At 57.9% G+C, this 19,283-nt stretch overlaps 1 protein-coding gene across 1 annotated transcript in view; it reads right to left on the bottom strand.

Moving 5' to 3' along the window:
- The window catches only part of MYO7A (myosin VIIA), a 41,585-nt gene extending 28,374 nt beyond the window's left edge, over positions 1-13,211 (bottom strand). Inside the window, exons 1-12 of the mRNA XM_029048388.2 lie at positions 12,675-13,211; positions 9,605-9,718; positions 7,264-7,416; positions 4,887-5,071; positions 4,036-4,157; positions 3,629-3,771; positions 3,424-3,537; positions 2,665-2,818; positions 1,358-1,434; positions 1,073-1,192; positions 701-843; positions 50-260 (exon numbers count right to left, since the gene is read on the bottom strand). Of these exons, the coding sequence (XP_028904221.1) occupies positions 50-260; positions 701-843; positions 1,073-1,192; positions 1,358-1,434; positions 2,665-2,818; positions 3,424-3,537; positions 3,629-3,771; positions 4,036-4,157; positions 4,887-5,071; positions 7,264-7,416; positions 9,605-9,718; positions 12,675-12,803 (1,665 nt within the window). The 5' untranslated portion in view covers positions 12,804-13,211. The remainder of the gene's footprint in view (positions 1-49; positions 261-700; positions 844-1,072; positions 1,193-1,357; positions 1,435-2,664; positions 2,819-3,423; positions 3,538-3,628; positions 3,772-4,035; positions 4,158-4,886; positions 5,072-7,263; positions 7,417-9,604; positions 9,719-12,674) is intronic.
- Positions 13,212-19,283: the final 6,072 nt, after the last annotated feature.

Here is a 19,283-nt window from a genome sequence, read left to right on the forward strand (position 1 = left end):
CCACCCCCTGACCGCCGCCCCCTCCTGCAGCATCCCGCCCAGCCCTAACCTTGGGGAACTTGCTCTCCTCGTCGATGAGCGAGATGATGTTCATGGGTCTGTTGGCGATCATGTCCAGCGCGTCCTGGTTGTCGGTGAACTCGATGTGCAGCCAGTCGATGTCCTCCAGGTTGTACTCCTCCTGCTCCAGCTTAAATACGTGGCGCACGAAGAACTGCTGCAGGTGCTCGTTGGCAAAGTTGATGCACAGCTGCTCGAAACTGGGTGGGGACAGGAGGCTTAAGAGGGAGGCCCACCCCCACGACACGGGAACCCAGGAGCTTCGGGACCACAAGTGACCGAGGGAAGCCAGGTGACGGGTGAAACCGGGCAACGGGAGTAAAACCAATGGACTCAAAACCCTGCCCTGCCCTCACACGGCTCTGCTCTCTGTGGAGTGGACGGGCCGAAGGAGCTGGGTGGGGACTAGAGCGTGGCCAACGGGGTGGTCGGGGGTGGAGCGGTGTCTGGGTAGGATGTGCTGGGAGGCTGGGGGCTGCCAGATGAGAGGAGTAGGGGGTGGGCAGACTGAGGGGCTGCCCCAGGGTGGCACTCGGGGCTGGCGGGTTGGATTTCCGGGAGACTTTTGGGGCGGGAAGCCCTGGAGGAGGAGGGACAGGGAAAGAGACCCGGAGGCACGTAGAGTAGGGCAGATGGGTACCTGTTGACAGTGAAGTTTTCAAACCCAAAGATGTCCAACAGTCCGATGGACCTGCGGGTGTTCTTGGTCCCTTGGGGCGGGGGCCGGTAAATGGCCGCGTTGATCTTGTCCACGATCCACACGAACAGACGTCCGTAAATACCCTGCGGGCAGCCACACGGGGCTGGGGCTTGGCTGAGGGTTGGGGGGTGTGGAGAGCTGAGGGGGAGAACTGGAAGGAGAGTCGGGAAAGGGTGGGGGAAGGGCTCGTGGGGAAAACCAGGAGGGAAGGGGAAAGTAGGCCCCAGCCAGCCTCGGACCCAGCAGCTGAGAAAATGGGGGTGTCATCCCACCCGGGTAGACAGCGAGCAATATCGTGGGCACAAGGCCGACCTTAACGAATGCATCTCTGACATCCAGGGCTTGTTCCATGCTCAGGGGCGTCGACACGGTCTCCCCCCGGGTGATGATGGTCCGGCTGGTGAGGCAGTTCATCAGGGCCTGAGGGTTGACCTGGAGGCTCACAGAGAAACAGGCATGGATTCCCCAGCCCTGCCTTCTGCTCCCTGACCCCACCCAGCGATGCGTGGTTGGGGACCGTATTTTCCGAAACCAGGGAGACCCCAGAAAACCCCGGGCTTTCTCCCCAAGCCCTGTGGCCCACCGGCCTTTACTGACCTCCAGCAGGGCCGCCGCCGTGGCCAGCGATGGGGAGAAGATGACCTCACAGGCATCCAGGTTATCAAACACACGAGCTGCGGGGGGGATTTCCGGAGTCTGTGGTGGGGGTAGGCCTCGGAGGTCGGGGGGCGTCCCCTGGGGTCCCTGCTGCCTTTCAATTCTCCCACTCAATCTACTGCCTAATCCTGCCGGTTCTTCCTCCACAACAACTCCCAGATCCTCATCCCACTGGGCCAAGCTCCGGTCAAGTGATCACAACAGCCTCCTGGCCGTTCTCCCTGCCTCCAGCCTCTCCCCCTTCCAATCTAGACTTCCCGCTGCCACTACTCGCATCGTCTTACTGAAGCGTCGCTCGGCTCACGCTTCCCACCGCCTCCCCTGCCTCCCCACGTCCCTCTGCATCATAAACACACTCGGCTTCAAGGTTCTCAGCCAACTAACCCCACTTTCCGTAACGGTTCTCCTCACCCGTCACTCCCCACTTTGCTCTCTTTGCTCCTCTCAATCCAACCTCCTCAGGGGACCTCGCTCCTCTCCCACCTCCGTCTCCCTTGCCCACATGGCCTGGACACCCTCCTTTCCCAAACCCGATGACAGCCCACGGCGTGCCTCACATCCAGTGTCCGGATAAGTTCTCGGTACCTCAAGTTGTACAAACTCACCATCTATCTCCAGCACTTATTTACCCCTTGGCGCATTTCTATATCGTTTATTCAACAGTACTTTCACTTCCTGTGGTTCCTCTGCAAATATTTTCATGCCTGACTTCCCCATTAGAAAGTAAGCTCCTTTTGGGCAGAGAATGTCTCACTTGACTTTTTTGCACTTCCCAAATGCTGAGTACAGTGCACTGCACCCAAGGGACATTCAATAAACGCTGCTAGGACAAACTACCGTGAATACGACTCTGGACAGCGTCTACTGATAAGGTCCAGCCAGTTACCAGCCTCTGCCAAATAGCTTCATGCTCGGGCGCCTAAATCTCTCAGCAAATAAAATAGCAGAGAAGCAATCCCGGTAGGGTTTAATGGTCTGAGCGTCAGGAGACCCAGGTTCAAGCCGCAACTCTGTCCCGGGTCTCCTCGGTGTAACCTTGGGCAAGTCACTTCAACCTCCCTCCGCCTTAGTTTCTTCCTCTGTACAATGGGGAGAATCACTGCTACCTTCCAGGGATAACGCATGAGAGCTGAAAGGGTGTGACTGAGCGGGGCAGGGGGCTCGGGCAGGGGGCACCGGCAGGTGACACGGCCCCACCCGGGCCAGGAGCAGTGGGAGGTGGCCCGGAGCCGGCCCAGAGGCCTCACCTTCATACCGCAGGTTGCCCATGTGCAAGATGGCAGCCAGCAGCTTGGAGATCTCCCAATTCTCGGTGTCGGTGAACATCAGCACCTTCATGGCCGAGCGGATGTTGGCGTACTCTTTGCTGTCGTCCCTGCCGTCGCAGGTGGTTGTGTTACCCTGGGCAGACACGGGGAGACTGTAAGCCCACTGTAGGCAGGGAATGCGTCCAGTTATTGTTACACTGTGCTCTTTCAAGCGCTTAGTGCAGAGCTCTGCACACAATAAGCACTCAATAAATATGATTAAATGAATGAATGAAAGGGGGACGTGCTGGGGGGCCTGGGCGACATCCAGACAGAGCACTTGGCACAGCATCCCAACCAGAGATTGGTGCCCCAGTCCCCATTCCACCCATAAACTGGGTGCCCAGCATTCAGCTCGGGTGCCCACCCTGATGTCCTACACACAGACAGTCGATTGTATTATTGCTTACGGTGTGCAGAGGAATATAACAATAAATGGATATATTCCCTGCCCACAAGGAGCTTACATTCTAGAGAGAGAGAGAGAGACAGATATTAATGTAAATAAATTAAAGATGGGTACATAAGTGCTGTGGAGCTGGGAGGGGAGATGAATAAAGGGAGAAAGTCAGGGTGACGGCAGAAGGGAGGAAAGGAGGACTCAGTCGGGGAAGGCCTCTTGGAAGAGATGTGGCTTCGATAAGGCATGACGCTACCTGAGAGATGCCCTCACAGCCCACGGCTCGCCTGTGTCCTCACCATTGCCAGGTAGTTGTAGTCCGAGGCCTTGCCCAGCCCCAGCTTCTTCCGCTGCTCCGCCGTCACCCCTTGGAGCAGGCAGTAGAACACGTGGTAGTTTCTCTCATCGGGGGCCTGCGGTCACGAGGACGCGGTCCGAGCAGGCCCACGAGCCCCCTTCTCCACCCCCCGGGTAGCGACCCCTTCCCCCCCAGACCACACCGACCTGGCGGCAGACGCGGGACTTCTCCAGCAGGTACTGCTCGATCTTGGCCCCTTCGATGGCCCCGCGCTTGCTGAAGTGGATGTCGATGTACTTCCCGAACCGGCTGGAGTTGTCGTTGCGGATGGTCTTGGCGTTCCCGAAAGCTGCGAGAGGTCAGCGGCGGCGTGGCCCAAGGGCACCTGTACTGTGCCGGCCCGGGGAGGGGGTCTCCTCCACCCACCCTCGGGGCGGTGCCAGCTGCCAATCAGGCCGGGCTGACACACTAAACCCTGGGGCGGGGTAAGGGCAAGGGTCAATCGATAGTATCAGTTGAGTTTTTGTCTGGGCAGAGCACTGTACCGAGCACTGGGGGGAATACGGTAACTGGCGTTAGTAGAGTAGAGTTAGTCCACCCGCCACGGACTCACCTTCCAGGATAGGGTTGGCTTCCAGGACCTGTTGCTCGATCCAGGAATGCTGCCCGCTGACAGCCGCCAGGAACTGCAGGATCAGCTTGGTGCTCTCGGTCTTCCCCGCCCCGGACTCCCCGCTGCCGGAGGCCGCAGTGAGGCGGGGGGAGGCTCCGCGTACGGTCCCCACTGCCGGCATGAGGCCGCCCCCCCTCCTTACGACCTCTGACTTCTGAGCCGGACCGGGGTCTGCGGCCGGAGGCTGGAGCCCCTTGCCCACTCTGCCCCCTCGTCCCTGCCCCTCTGCACCCCGGTCCCTGAGCTGAGGGCTGCTTTGTGCACCGCGGACGCACTGGGCACCCTGTACCCAGCTTTACGTACGGAGATCGGTTACGGATGCAGTACCGAGTTGGGGGTAGGGAGATCAGTTGCGTACGTTTTACTGAGCTGCGTACACAGTACTGAGCAGTGTACAGAGAGACCAGTTGGGTGCCCTGTACTGAGTAGCGAGCGGAGGGATCTGCTGTTTCAATGATTCCTGGAGAGGGAAGGCTGGGATTATGGGGTTCCCTGTTTAGGTCAGTTTGGGCCACTTCGGGGCTTCACCCAAGGGCCCCAGGCTCCACCTTTTAATGTTAGGGGCCCACCCATTAATTCCAGGGCATGAGTCCTACCCATAGACCTTGGGTCTCACCTACAGGTTCCGGGTTCTGCCCCAGCCCCAGGGGCGGCACCCCCTGCTCCCGCCAACGCCTCCCCCCTACCACGTACAGACCACCGGCCTCTCCTGCAGACCCCAGCCTCTGCCCACAAACGTCAGGTTCCACCCACAGGTCCCAGGCGCCGCCCACGGGCCGCAGACACCCCACCTGATAATGCAGCACTGGTCACGGTTATTGCGCTTCATGTTGAAATAGCAGTTATCGGCGATGGCAAAGATGTGGGGCGGCATCTCCCCGATCTTCTTGTTGGTGTACTGGCGGATCTGCTCCGGAGCGTAGATGGGCAGCAGCTGGTACGGGTTCACTGCCACCAGAATGGAGCCCGTGTACGTCTGGGGAGACAGGGTGGGGGTGTGGGCGCCGCGTCCCGGGGGCAGGGTCCCTTCCCCTTCCAGCCTGCCCCCGGCTCCAGTCTGGGGGTTGGGGGCCCCTCGCGGTGAGGGACAAACACCACCAGGCCAGACGCCAACTGGCCAGGACCCCGACTGGGTGGTGAGGGGATGGGGAGACCCAGTGGGAAGTTGGGGGTGGAGGGGGCACAGAGGGGGCCCTTGGCTCAGATCCAGAGCTGCCTATCCTCTGGATCCCATGGCTCGGGATGAGACTCCGGCAGGCCGCCCCAAACCCAGGTCCCGAACTGAATACCCGTCCCCCACCCCGTGATCTGCCCCGCTGCCCACCCCAGGGGCCCCACAGAACACGTGCATAGTGGCAGCCGCCGGCCCTGAGAACCCCGTCCCTTCACTGCCAGCTCCCCAGGCTCTGCACGCCACCCCAGCACCCGCAGCCAGGAAGGGGGCACGACTGGGAGCAGCCAGGAGAAGGCATGGGCAGGGGGCACATCTGGAAGCAGCCACTGGGGAGACGACATATCTGGGAGCAGAAGCAGATGGAAAAGCGGGCAGGGGTGGGGGTCGCGTCGGTCTGGCCCGGCCCTGCGGGAACAGCGGTGATGCGGGGAGGGGTGCGCTAGCTCGGAGCAGGGACGCCCCACTTTCCGGCCTTGTGGGAGGGTGGAAGGGGGCCAGGCAATCCCCAGCTGCGGGCGGCACTGGTACACTTACCCGCCCTCCGCAGTTGGTCTTTGGGTGGGAACAGCCGAGAGGAAGAAGAGGTTACAGGGGCGAGGGGGACACCATCCACCGATCCCTAGGCCTGGCAGATCCCCCCCAACCCCGGCCCTAGAGACACACTCACCCACACACAGAGACTGCCCGGGCCCCCAGGAGAGCAGGTGGGGACAGGCAGGACAGCGGGGCGAGGGAGCTCACTTCTCCCTCAGGGGCACCCAGACTGGTTAGGTTAAAAGGTGGGGTGCCTGGCCATTTTGGGGGGTCAGGGCTTGGCAGGCGCTTCTGCAACACCACCACCACGGGTGTGCCCTGAGTAGAGCCGGGGCCTCAACTTGGGGATAAAGGCACGGGGGAGAGCATGATGCTGTCCCTGTCCCCATTTTAGAGATGAGGAAACTGAGGAACTTGTGCAAGTTCACGCCGAAGATCAATAGCGGATTGAGGGCAACCCAGTCCAGCTCTATCCCTAGCCCCAAATCCAATCTCCAATCTGTACACAGTAAGCACTCACTAAATTCCATTGATTGATAGATTGAGTGATTCCCAACCCAAATCCCATTGTCTCAGCCCAGTCCTAGCCCACCCCGATGTTTCAGGGCCTGGAGAAAGCAGGGGGAACAGCAGGTGAGGGTCCAAGCCCCCTCGGATTAATCCAGATCTCTCACCCCTCCCTCCCCAAAAACGGAGAATCTGTCCTATCCAACCCTAGGCACTCTCACAGCCTCTTGCCCCGGTGGGTGGGGGAACTGAATGGAGGCCCTGGGAAGACACCAGATTGAGGTAAAGATATGAACTCGGATCCGGGGATGCTTGGAGGGCCAAAGGTGGTTTCTTTTCCCAGCCTCGGGGGCTCCCTGCCCCTACCCTCATGTGCCCAGCCCCAGAACTTGGTTCAGGAAAGGCCCCAGGGGCTGGCCTGACACCAACACCGGGGAAGGGGGCTTGAGGAGGGGGATGGGGGGTTCGGGGCACCAGACCCCCGAAAACTGACACCGCTGAGCCAAGCTGGGGCCATTAACTATTCAGCCTCTCCAGCGTGACAGCGCGGAAGCCGACAGGGTCGTCCTCCAGCCTCATGAAAACTTGATGGGCTTCTCAGAGCTGGACACCTGCACCCTCCCCTCCCCAGCGCCCCCGTCCCATCCTCCTCCCCTTCCTCTCCCCTCCCCCCAGGACCGAGGTCAGTAACTCCAAGCCCCGGTGTCCTCCTCACCTGTGCCTGGCAGCGAGCCTATGCCCAGCCGATGCCCATGAGCATGTGTGGTGCTGGAAGGCCAGCCCGGTCTGTACTAAACACTTAGGAGAGTCCGATATTGTTGGAAGACCTGATCCCTGCCCTAGAGGAGCTGTCGGTCCTCCTCCTCCTCCTCTCCCCTCCTCTTCTTCTTCCCCCACCTCCCCAACCATTGGCGGGAGCACCCTCTGCGCAGGGCCGGGGCCAGGGCACTCACGTAGATAGCGTGGTCCCGGTAGCGGATGAGTAAATTCCGCAGGATCCCAGCCTCGTTCAGGTCCCCCAGGCGGATCATGTCCTCCACGCCGTGGACGGAGGTGGGATGCATGGGCTTGATGTTGCCGGCGCTGTGCGGGGAGATCCAGCGGTCCTGGGGGAAGACGGAGACCTGTAACCCTCGGGGCCCGGGTCCTCTCCGCTCCAGCCCAGCCTCTGGGGCTGTCCCCTCTCCATCTGTCTCTGCGTGCTGGGACCAGCAAGTCCATCTCTTCCTTCCATTCCAGCGAACCCTGGAGTGTCAGACCTCTCCACCCACCTCATACAAGCCCTGAGGCCGGGGGAGGAAGCGCCCCAGAGGCCGAGAGACCTCAGCTGGGCCCCTCCGAATCCCCTAACACCACACCCTATAGTGCACCTCTCCCGTCCCACCCCCGACTGTAGCTGGCCCGGATTAGTTTGAGAGGGGCCAGAGAGAGGCCAGCAGGGAGGATTGTTGGATCAGGCCACTGGATCCCAGGAGGCAGAGGTGGCCGCAATGGCAAAAATCTGCAGATTCCCGGAGATGATAATAATGACGATGGCATTTGTTAAGAGCTTACTAGGTGTCAAGCACTGTTCTAAGCGCTGGGGGAGATACAAGGTCATCAGGTGGTCCCCCGTGGGGCTCACAGTCTTCATCCCCATTTTACAGATGAGGTAAATGAGGCACAGAGAAGTTAAGTGACTTGCCCAAAGTCACACAGCTGACAAGTGGAAGAGTGAGGATTAGAACCCACAACCTCTGACTCCCAAGCCCGTGCTTTTCTTCTAAGCCACGCTGCTTCTCTTGAGATCACCACCCCAGGCCTCTCCTGGCCCACTCCCTAGCAGCTACCCCAAAAGGCCACCATCCACACCCGCCCCCAAGCCCCAGTTATCAATCAATCAATCAATCATGCGTCTTTATTGAGCACTTAGTGTGTGCAGAGCAAATCCCATCCTGAGAGGCCAGGCCCGGTGTTCTGGCCCAGTCAGTCAGTCAACCGTATTTATTGAGTGCTTATTGTGTGCAGAGCACTGTACTAAGCACTTGGGAGAGTACAGTATAACAATATTAACAGATACATTCCCTGCCCACAATGAGTTTACAGTCCAGAGGGAGACACAGACATCAGTATAAATAAATAAAACTACACATATGTACATAAGTGCTGTGGGGCCGGGAGGGGGGATGAATAAAGGGAACAAGTCAAGGCGACGCAGAAGGGAGTTGGAGAAGAGGAAAGGAGGGCGCAGTCAGGGAGGGCCTCTTGGAGGAGATGGGCCTTCAATAAGGTTTTGAAGGAGGAGAGAGGAATTGTTTGTGGATATGAAGACGGAGGGGGTTCCAGGCCAGAGGCAGGACGAGGGTGAGAGATCAGCAGCAAAAACTGAGATGGAGGTACAGTGAGAAGGTCAGCACTAGAGGAAGTGGACCACCCCATGCTGTCTGTAGCTTAACCCCAGTGGGACTCACACCTACCACCTCTTCCTGCCCTGTCCGCCCCCATCCTTCCCGCTCCCTCTGCCCCAGGGTCGGACTACCTTATCGGTGCAGCCCTTGGGAGGCCGGACTTCCCAGGGGCAGGGCTTGCGGGGATTGGTGATTTGCAGTTTGCTGTCAGAGGGGGACAAGGCTGTGGGTGGGGGGCAGATGGAGAGCTGCAGTGGGATACTTCGAAGCCCCAAACTCAGGAATAAGAACAATAAATTCAATAATGTGTCTCGGAGGAAGGCAAGATCCTGCCCGTTTTATACCTGAGGACCGAAGAGGTTAAAATGAGTGGGTCAGGGTCTATTTTAATGTCTAGTTAATCTATGTAAGGTAGATTAATTAGACAATAATAGACCATCTATTTTAATGTCCGTCTGTGAGCACCTTGTGGGCAGGAAACCTGTCGACCCACTCTATTGTACTGTCCTCTCCCTAGCACTTAGCTCAGTGCTCCGCACCTAGTAAGCGCTCAGTAAATACCTTTGATTGACGGACTGATCGATCGAGGTCACCCAGCAGGCTGGACCCAGAGGTGGACAGGAAGAGGGGCCTCCGGTTCCCGGATCCCCGCTCCTTCCCCGAGGCTACGCTGGGTCAAGTTCTAGAAGGACTCTCAGATGTTCTCCGGGGTAACTCCATCCTTCCTTGCTGCCTCTTCCCTGGGCCTGCCAGCGGCTCCGGGAGAGAGCCATGGGGATGGACAAACAGACGGATGGAGACTCCTCGTGTACAGGAAGACAGCCACGGGGTCAGACAGAGAGACAGAGCCCCTCTCACATAAGAGGAGACAGCTAGGAATGACAGAGAACCGCCCCCCTTCACATACGTTGCCTTCATCGTCCACCACCTGGATCTGCCCGGAGTCACAGAGCTTGACCACGGCACCAATGGGGACATCAAACTCCAGCCCGGTTTTCAGGTCCATCCAGACGTAATCTCCCTGTGGGCGAAGGGCAGGTGGAGAGAGAGCTCAGAGGGGCGGGGAAGACCAAGGCAGGGTGGACCGGGGTCGTGCGGGGGTGAGGCGGTGGGACGCGGGGCCACAGTCTTCATATCAGAGTCTGGGGTCAAGCCATGACTTGGTTGGATGTAAGAAAACTTCCTTCGACCTCTCCCCCTCTACGCCCAAGCCAGGCCAGGCCCCTGCAGGCTCTCAAACTGACCTCTGAGATAGCTCATTCAAACAACCATTGGCTTTTATTGAGCACTTAGTGTGCAGAGCACTGTACTAAGCGCTTGGGAAGGTACAATACAATGGAATTAGCAGACATGTTCCCTGACATTGAGTTTACAGCCTAGAGGGGGAGGCAGACAACAATATAAACCATTTATAAAATATAATTTAAAGATCTGTACCTAAGTGATATGATATTTGAGATCTCTCTCAAATCTCAATCTCAATCTCTCTCTCTCTCCACACCCTGTCCCCAACCACCATCTCTCCAGGACAGAAAGTTGGGAAATTCTGCAATTCTTGCAGCTGTAACTGGACCGGGCACCCGCTTTCCTCTTTCTGGTTCTCAACTAGCCTGAGCCCTGCCTGCCCTCAGCCTTCTCTCCTCCAGGCTGCCCACTCATGGGGATTTTGCATTCTGGAGCCTAGGGGAGCAGAAAAGGACAGAGAACCAGCATGGCCTAGTGGCTAGAGCACAGGCCTGGGAGTCAGGAGGACCTGGGTTCTAATTCCGGCTCTGCCCCTTGTCACTGTGTGTCCTTGAGCAAGTCACTTCACTTCTCTAGGCCTCCGTTACCTCATCTGGAAAATAGGGATTAGGACTGCAGTCCCATGTGGAACAGGGACCATGTCCAACCTATCTTGTATCTACCCCATTGCTTAAAAGAGTGCCTGGAATACAGTAAGTGCTTAACAAATACCTTAAAAAAAGCCTGGTATGATCAGCATGGGGAACAGAGTGGGTCAAATGATACCAAGAGGAGGATACCCCCATGACAGAGAAGAGGCAGAGGACGGCACCCCCTGGGCCAGGGAAGGAGCTGAGCAGCTCGGCCCGGCATTCTGGGGTCCATTTTCCAGGGGAGCAGCCTTCACCCCATCCAACCCCACAGCCCCCGTTCACATAACCCAAGTAAACACTGGTGAACGCTTGCTGGGATCAGAAAACAACAGCCTGAGACCTGGACAAGAGATGGGCTGGCAGCAAGAGCTCGGGCCCGGAGCCATTCCCGGGTTTGAGTCCACAGCCTGGCCTGCTGGGTAACCTCAGACAGATCAACTATCCTCCCTGTGCCTCAAACTTCTTCCTCCGTAGAGCAGGGAATTGGAATTCCGCCTCTCCTCCCTCTCCTGGACAGTGTAGGATTGAATAGTTTCATCACAGTGAAGGCTTGAGGGGAGGAATACAGGCACCAGAAAATGTGGGAGGTGATGGGGGGGGCTTCTTTCCTGGGTCTATGCACGTGGGAAGGCAGTGAGACTGAATTTCCTGTGTACCCACATGTGGAAGAGTAACGGAGGACCTCAATTTCCCATGTACATCCATGTGGCAGGGCATTGGGCCCAAATTTCCTATGAGAAGCAGCATAGCCTAGTGGAAAGAGCCTGGGCCTGGGCCTGGGACTCAGAGGATCTGCATCTTAATTCCAGCTCCACCACTTGCCTGCTGTGTGACCTCGAGCAAGTCACTTAACTTCTCTGTGCCTCGGTTTCCTCCACAAAATGGGAATTCAATACATGTCCTCCCTTCTACTCAGACTGTGAGCCCCAAGTGGGACCTGATGATCTTGTACCTAATCCAGCACCTAGTACAGTGCTTGGCACATAGTAAACCCTTAACAAATACCACAATTATCATTATTATTCTTGTCCACACTCGTGGGAGGGTAGAGGGCCTGACTTTCCCATATATCTCCGGATGGGATAGCAGAAGGTCTGACTTTCCTGTGTACATCCACGTGAGAGGGTGGGGGCCTGGCATCCCACATGCTCATGGAGATGGGAGGGCAGAGGTCCCAAACTTACACTGTAAGGTCACTGTGGGCAGGGAATATGTCTGTTTTATCGTATTCTCCAAAACAGTTAGTACAGTGCTCCTCACACAGTAAGTGCTCAGTAAATATTATTGATTTCCATGTACTCGCATGTGCATACAATGTGAACACTGATTTCCACGTTCACTGTGGGTGGGCCCTGTGTCCTATCAAGTTGATGGGAGTCAGTGGCCCCATCGGCCAGTAGATTTTCCCCAGGGGCCAGGGCTAAGGGTGGAGCCAGGGCCCCCCCGCCCCGCTATCTGTGAGGTCAAAGGTCAACTCCTCTGCCATTCGCCCCTCCCTCCAACACATCCCTGCCCCCCTGCCCCGTCAGAACCCCGGAGATGCTACGACAAGGGGACGACGGGGGCAGTAGGCCCGGTCTCCCCAGGCCCCTGACCAAATTCAAGAGCTTTTACTGGAGGCTGGACACCCCCAAATTGGGTTTCTCTGCCTTGTTAGTTTTGTGCACCCCCCTGCCCCATCCCACCTGCCACTCCCTTGCCCCCCACTCTTTCCCACCCCCAGCCCCGGGAGCCGCCTCCGTCACCAACCCAGCATCTTACAGCACAACCGGCTGGCCTGCTGTGCGACCTGAGGCAAATCACAACCTCTCTGGGCCTCTGGACCCTCCTCCGTCAAAACGGGCAGACGCTGGTTACAGGTACCCAGCCTGATATTCGCCCTTAGCCCCCGGTGAAGGCGTGGGTGAGAGCTTCACTCCCTCAGTGAAACATCAAAGTCGAGGGGCAGATGGGCTACCCAGTTAGGGGAGGCCACCAGCAAAGCCCCCTTACTCCTGTTGTCCAAATCCCCAAGTCCTTCACTCCTGTCTACCCTCAAACCCTTCTGCTGCCCTTCCCCCATCCCCCCCGGTCTGACCCTTCTGACCCTCTCCCCCTCACCGGCATGATGGCGTGAGGCTTCAGGGCCTGGTTGAGGTTCCGGACCAAGGCCCACTTTCCGGGGTCTTTCTCGGGGGGCGGGGGCGGGACCCTCCGGCCTTGAGCCCCGCGGGGCCGGGGCTGGTGCATGACGGAGGCAGCCCCTCAGACCTTTCCGTTGGCTCCACTGCCCGGGCAGAGAAGGCAGCCTCTCCTCCGTGGGCAAGTGCCCCCGGGCAGCCCCTCTTCCGCTGGCGAGTGCCTCCGGGCAACCCCTCCTCTGAAGGCGAGTGTCCCCGGGCAGTCCCTCCTCTGCGGGCGAGTGCCCCTGGGCAGCCTTCCTCCGTGGGCCCAGGCCGACCCTCTCCGACCAGGGGCTCCGAGGGCGGATGCCACAGGGGAGAGACTCGCCGCTCACGTCTGGGCACCGGCTGACACCCTCGAGGACCATTCCCCGGGCCCACCTCCCGGCCCGTAATTAACCTAATGCCTTCGTCGCCCAGTCCAGTTCGGCCCCGAGCGCCATCTGCCTGGTCTCTCCGGGCCGCGGACACCCATAGCAACTGAATTTTTAAATGACCGGGGCGTCCCCGGCCTGGCCCGAGGTCTGAGGACCGCCCCTTCGTTAACGTTTAAAAGGGTTCATCGCCCTCCCCAGTCGCCGGAGCGGTAACGGGATTAAGCGCGGGTCCTTTTAATCCGCTCTGGGCTGGGGGAGCCCCCTAAGGGACCTGCACAGTCCGCCCCTCTCCCGACCGAGCCCGGGAAACCCATCCGCTTCCACGTGGGCTGGACCACCCAGAGCCTCGGTCTCCTTCTTCATAATAATAATAATAATATTTGTTAAGCACTTACTATGTGCCAAGCACCCGTTCCAGGCTCTGGGGTAGATAACAAAGTAATCAGGTTGTCCCCCGTGGGGCTCACAGACTTAATCCCCATTTTACAGATGAGGGAACTGAGGGCCAGAGAAGTGAAACGGCTTGGCCAAGGTCACACAGCAGACAAGTGGCGGAGGCGGGATTAGAACCCACGACCTCTGACTCCCGAGCCCGTGCTCTTTCCGCCAAGTCACGCTGCTCCCGCAGCACGATCCACCTGCTGCCCAGCATAGGGAAGGTAGAGGGGAGCCAAACAGATGTGATCTTTGAGGCTTCAGCAGACCCTCAGGTCCCAAGCACCATCCCCCGGGGGCCAGCCCGGAGCTCTGCCTCCGACAGGGCACCAAGGGGCTGGGAGTGGCCCTTTTCATGGTTAGAGACCAACCTTTCAGCCCCCCGGCCTCCCTGCGGTGGCCTCGCGTGGACCATCCAACCCCCCTGATTCTTCTCCCAGTGACCCAGCACGGATCCCTCTATTCTCTGAACTGTTCTTGGCCGGAGGGACAGACATTGCACCCACCGCCCCCTCTTTGAGCCTATCCATCCCTCTATGGCCAGGGATGAAGCTCTCTTTCTCCCTAGCTGCCCCTACCCGAGCAGGGCCCCCGCCACAAGCATTAAATAATTCAGCTCCAGTGAAACCCAGGCTCCCCGGGAACACAGATACCAACCGGGGCCTGGGACAAGAAACTATCTTCTGCTCTGGGAGCTCCCGACTCCCACCCACCGCCCCACACGCGTCCCCCCCAACCCTGGAATTCCCCTCCCTCGGAAATCCGCTAGCACCCACGTCTCCCCACGCTTCTAATCCTCCGGCACAGAGGCCCTCAATCAGGAAGGCTTGTCTGGGGATCTGCGGGCCCAGCCTCGCTGGCAGCCTGCCCTGTCTCTGTGTTACTGATTCCTTCTTCCCCTAGAGTCTAGAGTTGCGGGCTCTTTTCCACCTCGTATCCCTTCTTTTCTGTCTCGCTCCCGGCTGGATTGCCAACTCCCTGAGGGCTAGGTTTACGTCCCCGGGGCCCACAGCCTGATTTTCCCCAAGCTCCCTGTCTGATTTCCCTCTTTTTAGGCCTGCAGGGTCCATAGGCCTCCGACTGCGGCCACCGAGCGCCTTCTGCTGGTCAATGGCTTGTAGAAAATAATAATAATGATACTAATAATAATGCTATTTGTTAAGCGTTCGCTATGTGTCAAACACTGTTTTAAGTGCTGGGGTAGATACAAGGTCATCAGGCCGTTTCACGTGGCACTCGCCACCTTAATCCCCATTTGACAGATGAGGGAACTGAGGCCCAGAGAAGTTAAGTGACTTGCCCAAGGTCACACAGCAAAGTGGCGGGTTAGACGCGGGATGAGAACCCACGTCTTCTGCCTCCCAAGCCCGGGCTCTTGCCAGTTCGGCCAAGCTCCCCGCTCCGCTGCACGGACGCCCCGAGGGTCACGCAACTTTCCGAGACCCAGCCGGTCGGCTCCCTAAGGCATCTGAGAAGGTCTGCCCCGGGCCACAGTGACCAGATGCCCCATAAAGACCAGGCTGGTCACTTCCTGAAGAGTAGGGGGGCTTTGCTCACTGCTTGTGGGGGATTGGTTGCCCACATCCAGGTCCAGGGCTGGTGAGGGTCACATCCCAGTTAAATGAACTGGAAGGAACAGCGTGCGGGGTGGGAAGGAGCGGAGTCATCATTCTCGTCTTTTGCCAGCCACCATTCACGCTCGGCTGACCCAGCGCTGCCGCCTGCCATCATTAGGATGGGTCTGTGGGCCCCATAGGCCGGAAAGCGCCACTGGGAAAGGTCAACCCAATTGGTCATCCCAGCCAGGCTCCGGGGCCCCGGGAGAGGGAGAACACTGGTGCCCTGGGATCCCATCTCCTCCCTTCCTCGTGAAAGGTTCGCTGGTTGGAGGTCTCTGCTGTGTTTTCCCAGGCAGCTCCCACCTCAAAGAGCTTCAGCACCGGGGGTGTCCATTCCTGCCTTTGCCTCATCGCCCCTCCAAACTTCCACCCCCTCTCACGCCAATCCCGCCCACTTCCAGCTTTCCCTCAGAAACAAAACATCTTGCTCCATCCCCAGTTTGGTCTGGGCACCTACTGGGTGCCCAACACGGTGCTGATCGCCAACTGTGGACATAGTGCTGTACTGAGCACCTATTTTGGGCACCTACCATATACAGAGCCCTGTATTAGATAACTACTGCATGCAGAGCACGCTACTGGGTGCTTATGGTGTGCAGAGCAGGGCAGGCAGTAAGAGAAGCAGCTTGGCTCAGTAGAAAGTATACAGGCCTCGGCATCAGGGGACCTGGATTTGAGTTCCCGGTCAGCCCCTGGCCTGCTGTGTAACCTTGGTTTAATCGCATAACCTCTCCGGACCGTAATGATAATTTCGGTGTTGGTTAATCTCTTACTGTGTCCCAAGCAGGCTACTCGGCACTGGGGTAGATAAAGATCATCAGGTCGGACACACTTCCTGCCTCACATGGGACTCATAATCTAAATAGGAGGGAGAACAGCTACTGAATCCCTATTTTACAGTTCAGGAAACTGAGGCCCAGAGAAGTTAAGTGACTTATACAAGGACACCCAGCAGGCAAGTGGCAGAACCAGCGTTAGAACTCAGGTCCGGGCTCTTTCCACTCAGACATGCTAATGCTACTCAGCCTTGGCTTCTTTTTCTGAAAAGTGGGGAGAGTGATCCGTGTCCCTCCCTACTTCCCAAGGTCGCTCTGGAGGTAAACTGAAGTCACTGAGGTGGAGGAGCTTTGGGAATATCCACACACCATTGATATTCCCGCTGGTAGCCTTAGCCTAGGGCTGTTAGTCTCTGCTAACCCAGGCTGGGAATCCCCAGGACACTGACCTGCTGGAGGATGACCATCTTTCCCCGCTCCGCACATCAGCAGCAGACAGCTACCACCGGTCCTGCTGTGGACAGGGAATCGGGCATCACATCTCTGCCCCCTGTGCCAGGAAGATTTCCCAGACAGCTCCTGGCCTCCCGCCTCAGTCGGGAACATCTCTGTCTTTGAGGATTGCTCTGAAAGAGGGGTAGGCACGTGCTTGCGTGCGTGCGTCTGTCCGTCCGTCCATACCGTCTCCCAACCAGCGGAGGGCAGGGACCATGTCTTTTCTTCCGTCTTTTTTCCAGCAGCCCGCATAGTGTGTATGTGTGCGTGCATGTGCGTGTGCTGTGTGCATGTTTTTCCTGTCTCCCCCACCTCCCCCGCTTCAGACTGGTAGCCCCTCGAGGGTAGGAACGATGTCTTCTCCTCCCTCCGTCCCTCCCCCGGTGTTCACACTCACCTGTCATCCCCGCCATTCCTGGCCTGGGCTCGGACCACACTGGCCTGGAGAAAAGCTTCCAGAGCTCCATGCCGCCTCCCTCCCCACCACACCTCCATCCCACCTCCAATCTAACTGGATTGGTTGGCCCTGTATCACTGTCCCATCTGGCTTTCCCAGGGTCACCTCTCCCCATCCCAAACCATCCCCCCCATCTCCGAACCCTCTCTCCTGCTTGCCCGGCTCCCCCTGACCAGCTCCCGCCTGGGGCCCGTGCTGATTCCCATGAGAAACCAAACACAAAAGGAAGAGAAGACAAAAGGGCAGACTATTACGTTTCCTCATTTCGGCCCGTGGCCTGGTTTCCATGGGGCCCGCTGCCCGGTGTCCCTGAACCCCGGGGCCCCGGGGTGGTAGGATCCAACCTAGGCTGGGGAAGAAGACGATCCCCTCGGGTCTGGGACCCTGCGCTCGGGAATAATGGCCCCATTCATGGTGGCTTTGGCCTGGGTCACATGCACAAGAGGGTGTGGGGTGGAGGTGGAACAGGTTGGCATAGGAAATTAGAAATAGGGATGGAGGAGAGGGTGTGGGGGGAGAAGGGCCATGCCACTTAGAGAGAGAAGCCAGCACCATATTGCTCAAAATAATAATTACTCAGAGTCTAAATAGGAGGGAGAATAAGTACTTAATCCCCATTTTGCGGATGAGGAAACTGAGGCACAGAGAAGTTAAATGACTTGCCCAAAACACATAGCAGGCAATGCCTGAGAATTAGAACCTAGGTCCCCTGACTCTTAGGCCCAGGTTCTTTCCACTTGGCCACGCTGCTTCCATCCCCTCCCCACTCCCTAGCTATGGCCGCCCACCGAACTGGGGAGGGCCCGACTTTCTCTCCTACCGGCCCACCACCCATTGGTCTCCAGCCAAATCTCCAGGGTTTCTTCCTCAGTCTCCTCCCCCAGGAGAATCTGCAGCAGATTCAGACACACAAAGGCACAAGTGCAGGCAGGGCCACCCCTTCCACTGCCCCCCGCCCCAGGGCCTGTCCATTTAGTTCATCATTCTCTGCTGGACCCGGGCAGGGGGTGTGCCTGTTATATTGTACTCGCCTAAGCACTTAGTACAATGCTCTGCACACAGTAAGCACTCGATGAATACGATTGACTGACTGAATTACTGACTTGATTTTCCCTCAGGAGTTTTGCCACTAAACCAATTTAGTTGAAGAAGCTCAGGCATCAGGAGCCCAGGGGGCGAGAAGCAGAGTGGCCTAGTAGAATAAGCTCTGCCCTGGATGTCAGAGGACCTGGGTTCTAATTCTGGCTCCAGTGATTGCCTGCTGGGTGATCTTGGCAAGTCACTTCACTTCTCCATGCCTCAGTTACCTCATCTGTGAAAGTGATTGACTGAAAACTTTCTCCAACCTGATTATCTTGTACCTACCCCGGGGATTAGTACAGTGTCTAGCACATAGTAAGTGCTTAACAAATAGCACTGGAAAAAAAAAGAGTCCTGACACCATCCCCTGTCCTGCTGTGTGACCTCAGTCTAACAGTTTAACCTCTCTGAGTCTCAGTTTCCCTCTGAACAGTCCTCTTCAGCTCTTCCCGTTAGGGAAGTTAGTCTGGGGAGATCTGAGGAGGAATGAGATCCCAGATGTGGGAAGCCTTGGTCTGGCCATTTCTGGGGTGTAACTGAGGGCTGGTTAACGCCTGCCTCCCCCTGCCCCTGGGGCCTGGTCCCATTTCTGCCTCGTTTACTGAAGAAAGAATGATGGAGGGAGACTGGTCAGCCCAGGGGAGGGAAGGGCGATTTTGGATACTCCAAAGTCCCTTGCTGAATTAGGATGTTGGTACAGCAGCACCGCGGGCCCTGGAGAAAACCATCCTTTTCCGACCCCCTGAAGGGACTCCTCTGATTTCCCCCTCCCTGGACCCCCTCTAGGACAAGCCCTGCTAAGAGGCTTTGGAGCAGGCGCTTAATCATGGCTCCATACAGTCTGAGGGTATGGGCCCCGAGCTCAGAGTCCAGAATACAAAGCCTCAGGGCCTAGAGCCCACAATCCAGAATCTCAGTCCCATAGCCCAGATCCTCAGAGTCTACAGTCCAAAAATCCCAATTCCATAGCTCCAGGGTCCAGAATCCAAAACCCAGAGCCTAGAATCCAAAATCCCAATCCAAGAGTTCCAGAATCCATATCTTAGAACCCAGAGCTCCAGTCTCTTACCTTGATGGGCCACAGACACCCAGCTGTCTGCCTCAGCTGTCCCCAGGGAGGGGTCGGAGGGCATGAGGGCTGGATTTCCAGCTGCCTCTAGCCAAGCTCTCTCCCCTCTGCTCTCTCTCTGCACCCGACTCCTCCGCCTCCCCCGTCCTGCCGTGCCTCTTCCTCCTCCCTGATCCTTCTTAGCGGGGTGGGGGGGGTGGGGAGGAGCCTGTGGGTCGTCAGAGGGTCAGATCTGCTCT

The sequence above is a fragment of the Ornithorhynchus anatinus genome, chromosome 20, assembly GCF_004115215.2.
Source record: "Ornithorhynchus anatinus isolate Pmale09 chromosome 20, mOrnAna1.pri.v4, whole genome shotgun sequence".
Classification (NCBI taxonomy): domain Eukaryota; kingdom Metazoa; phylum Chordata; class Mammalia; order Monotremata; family Ornithorhynchidae; genus Ornithorhynchus; species Ornithorhynchus anatinus.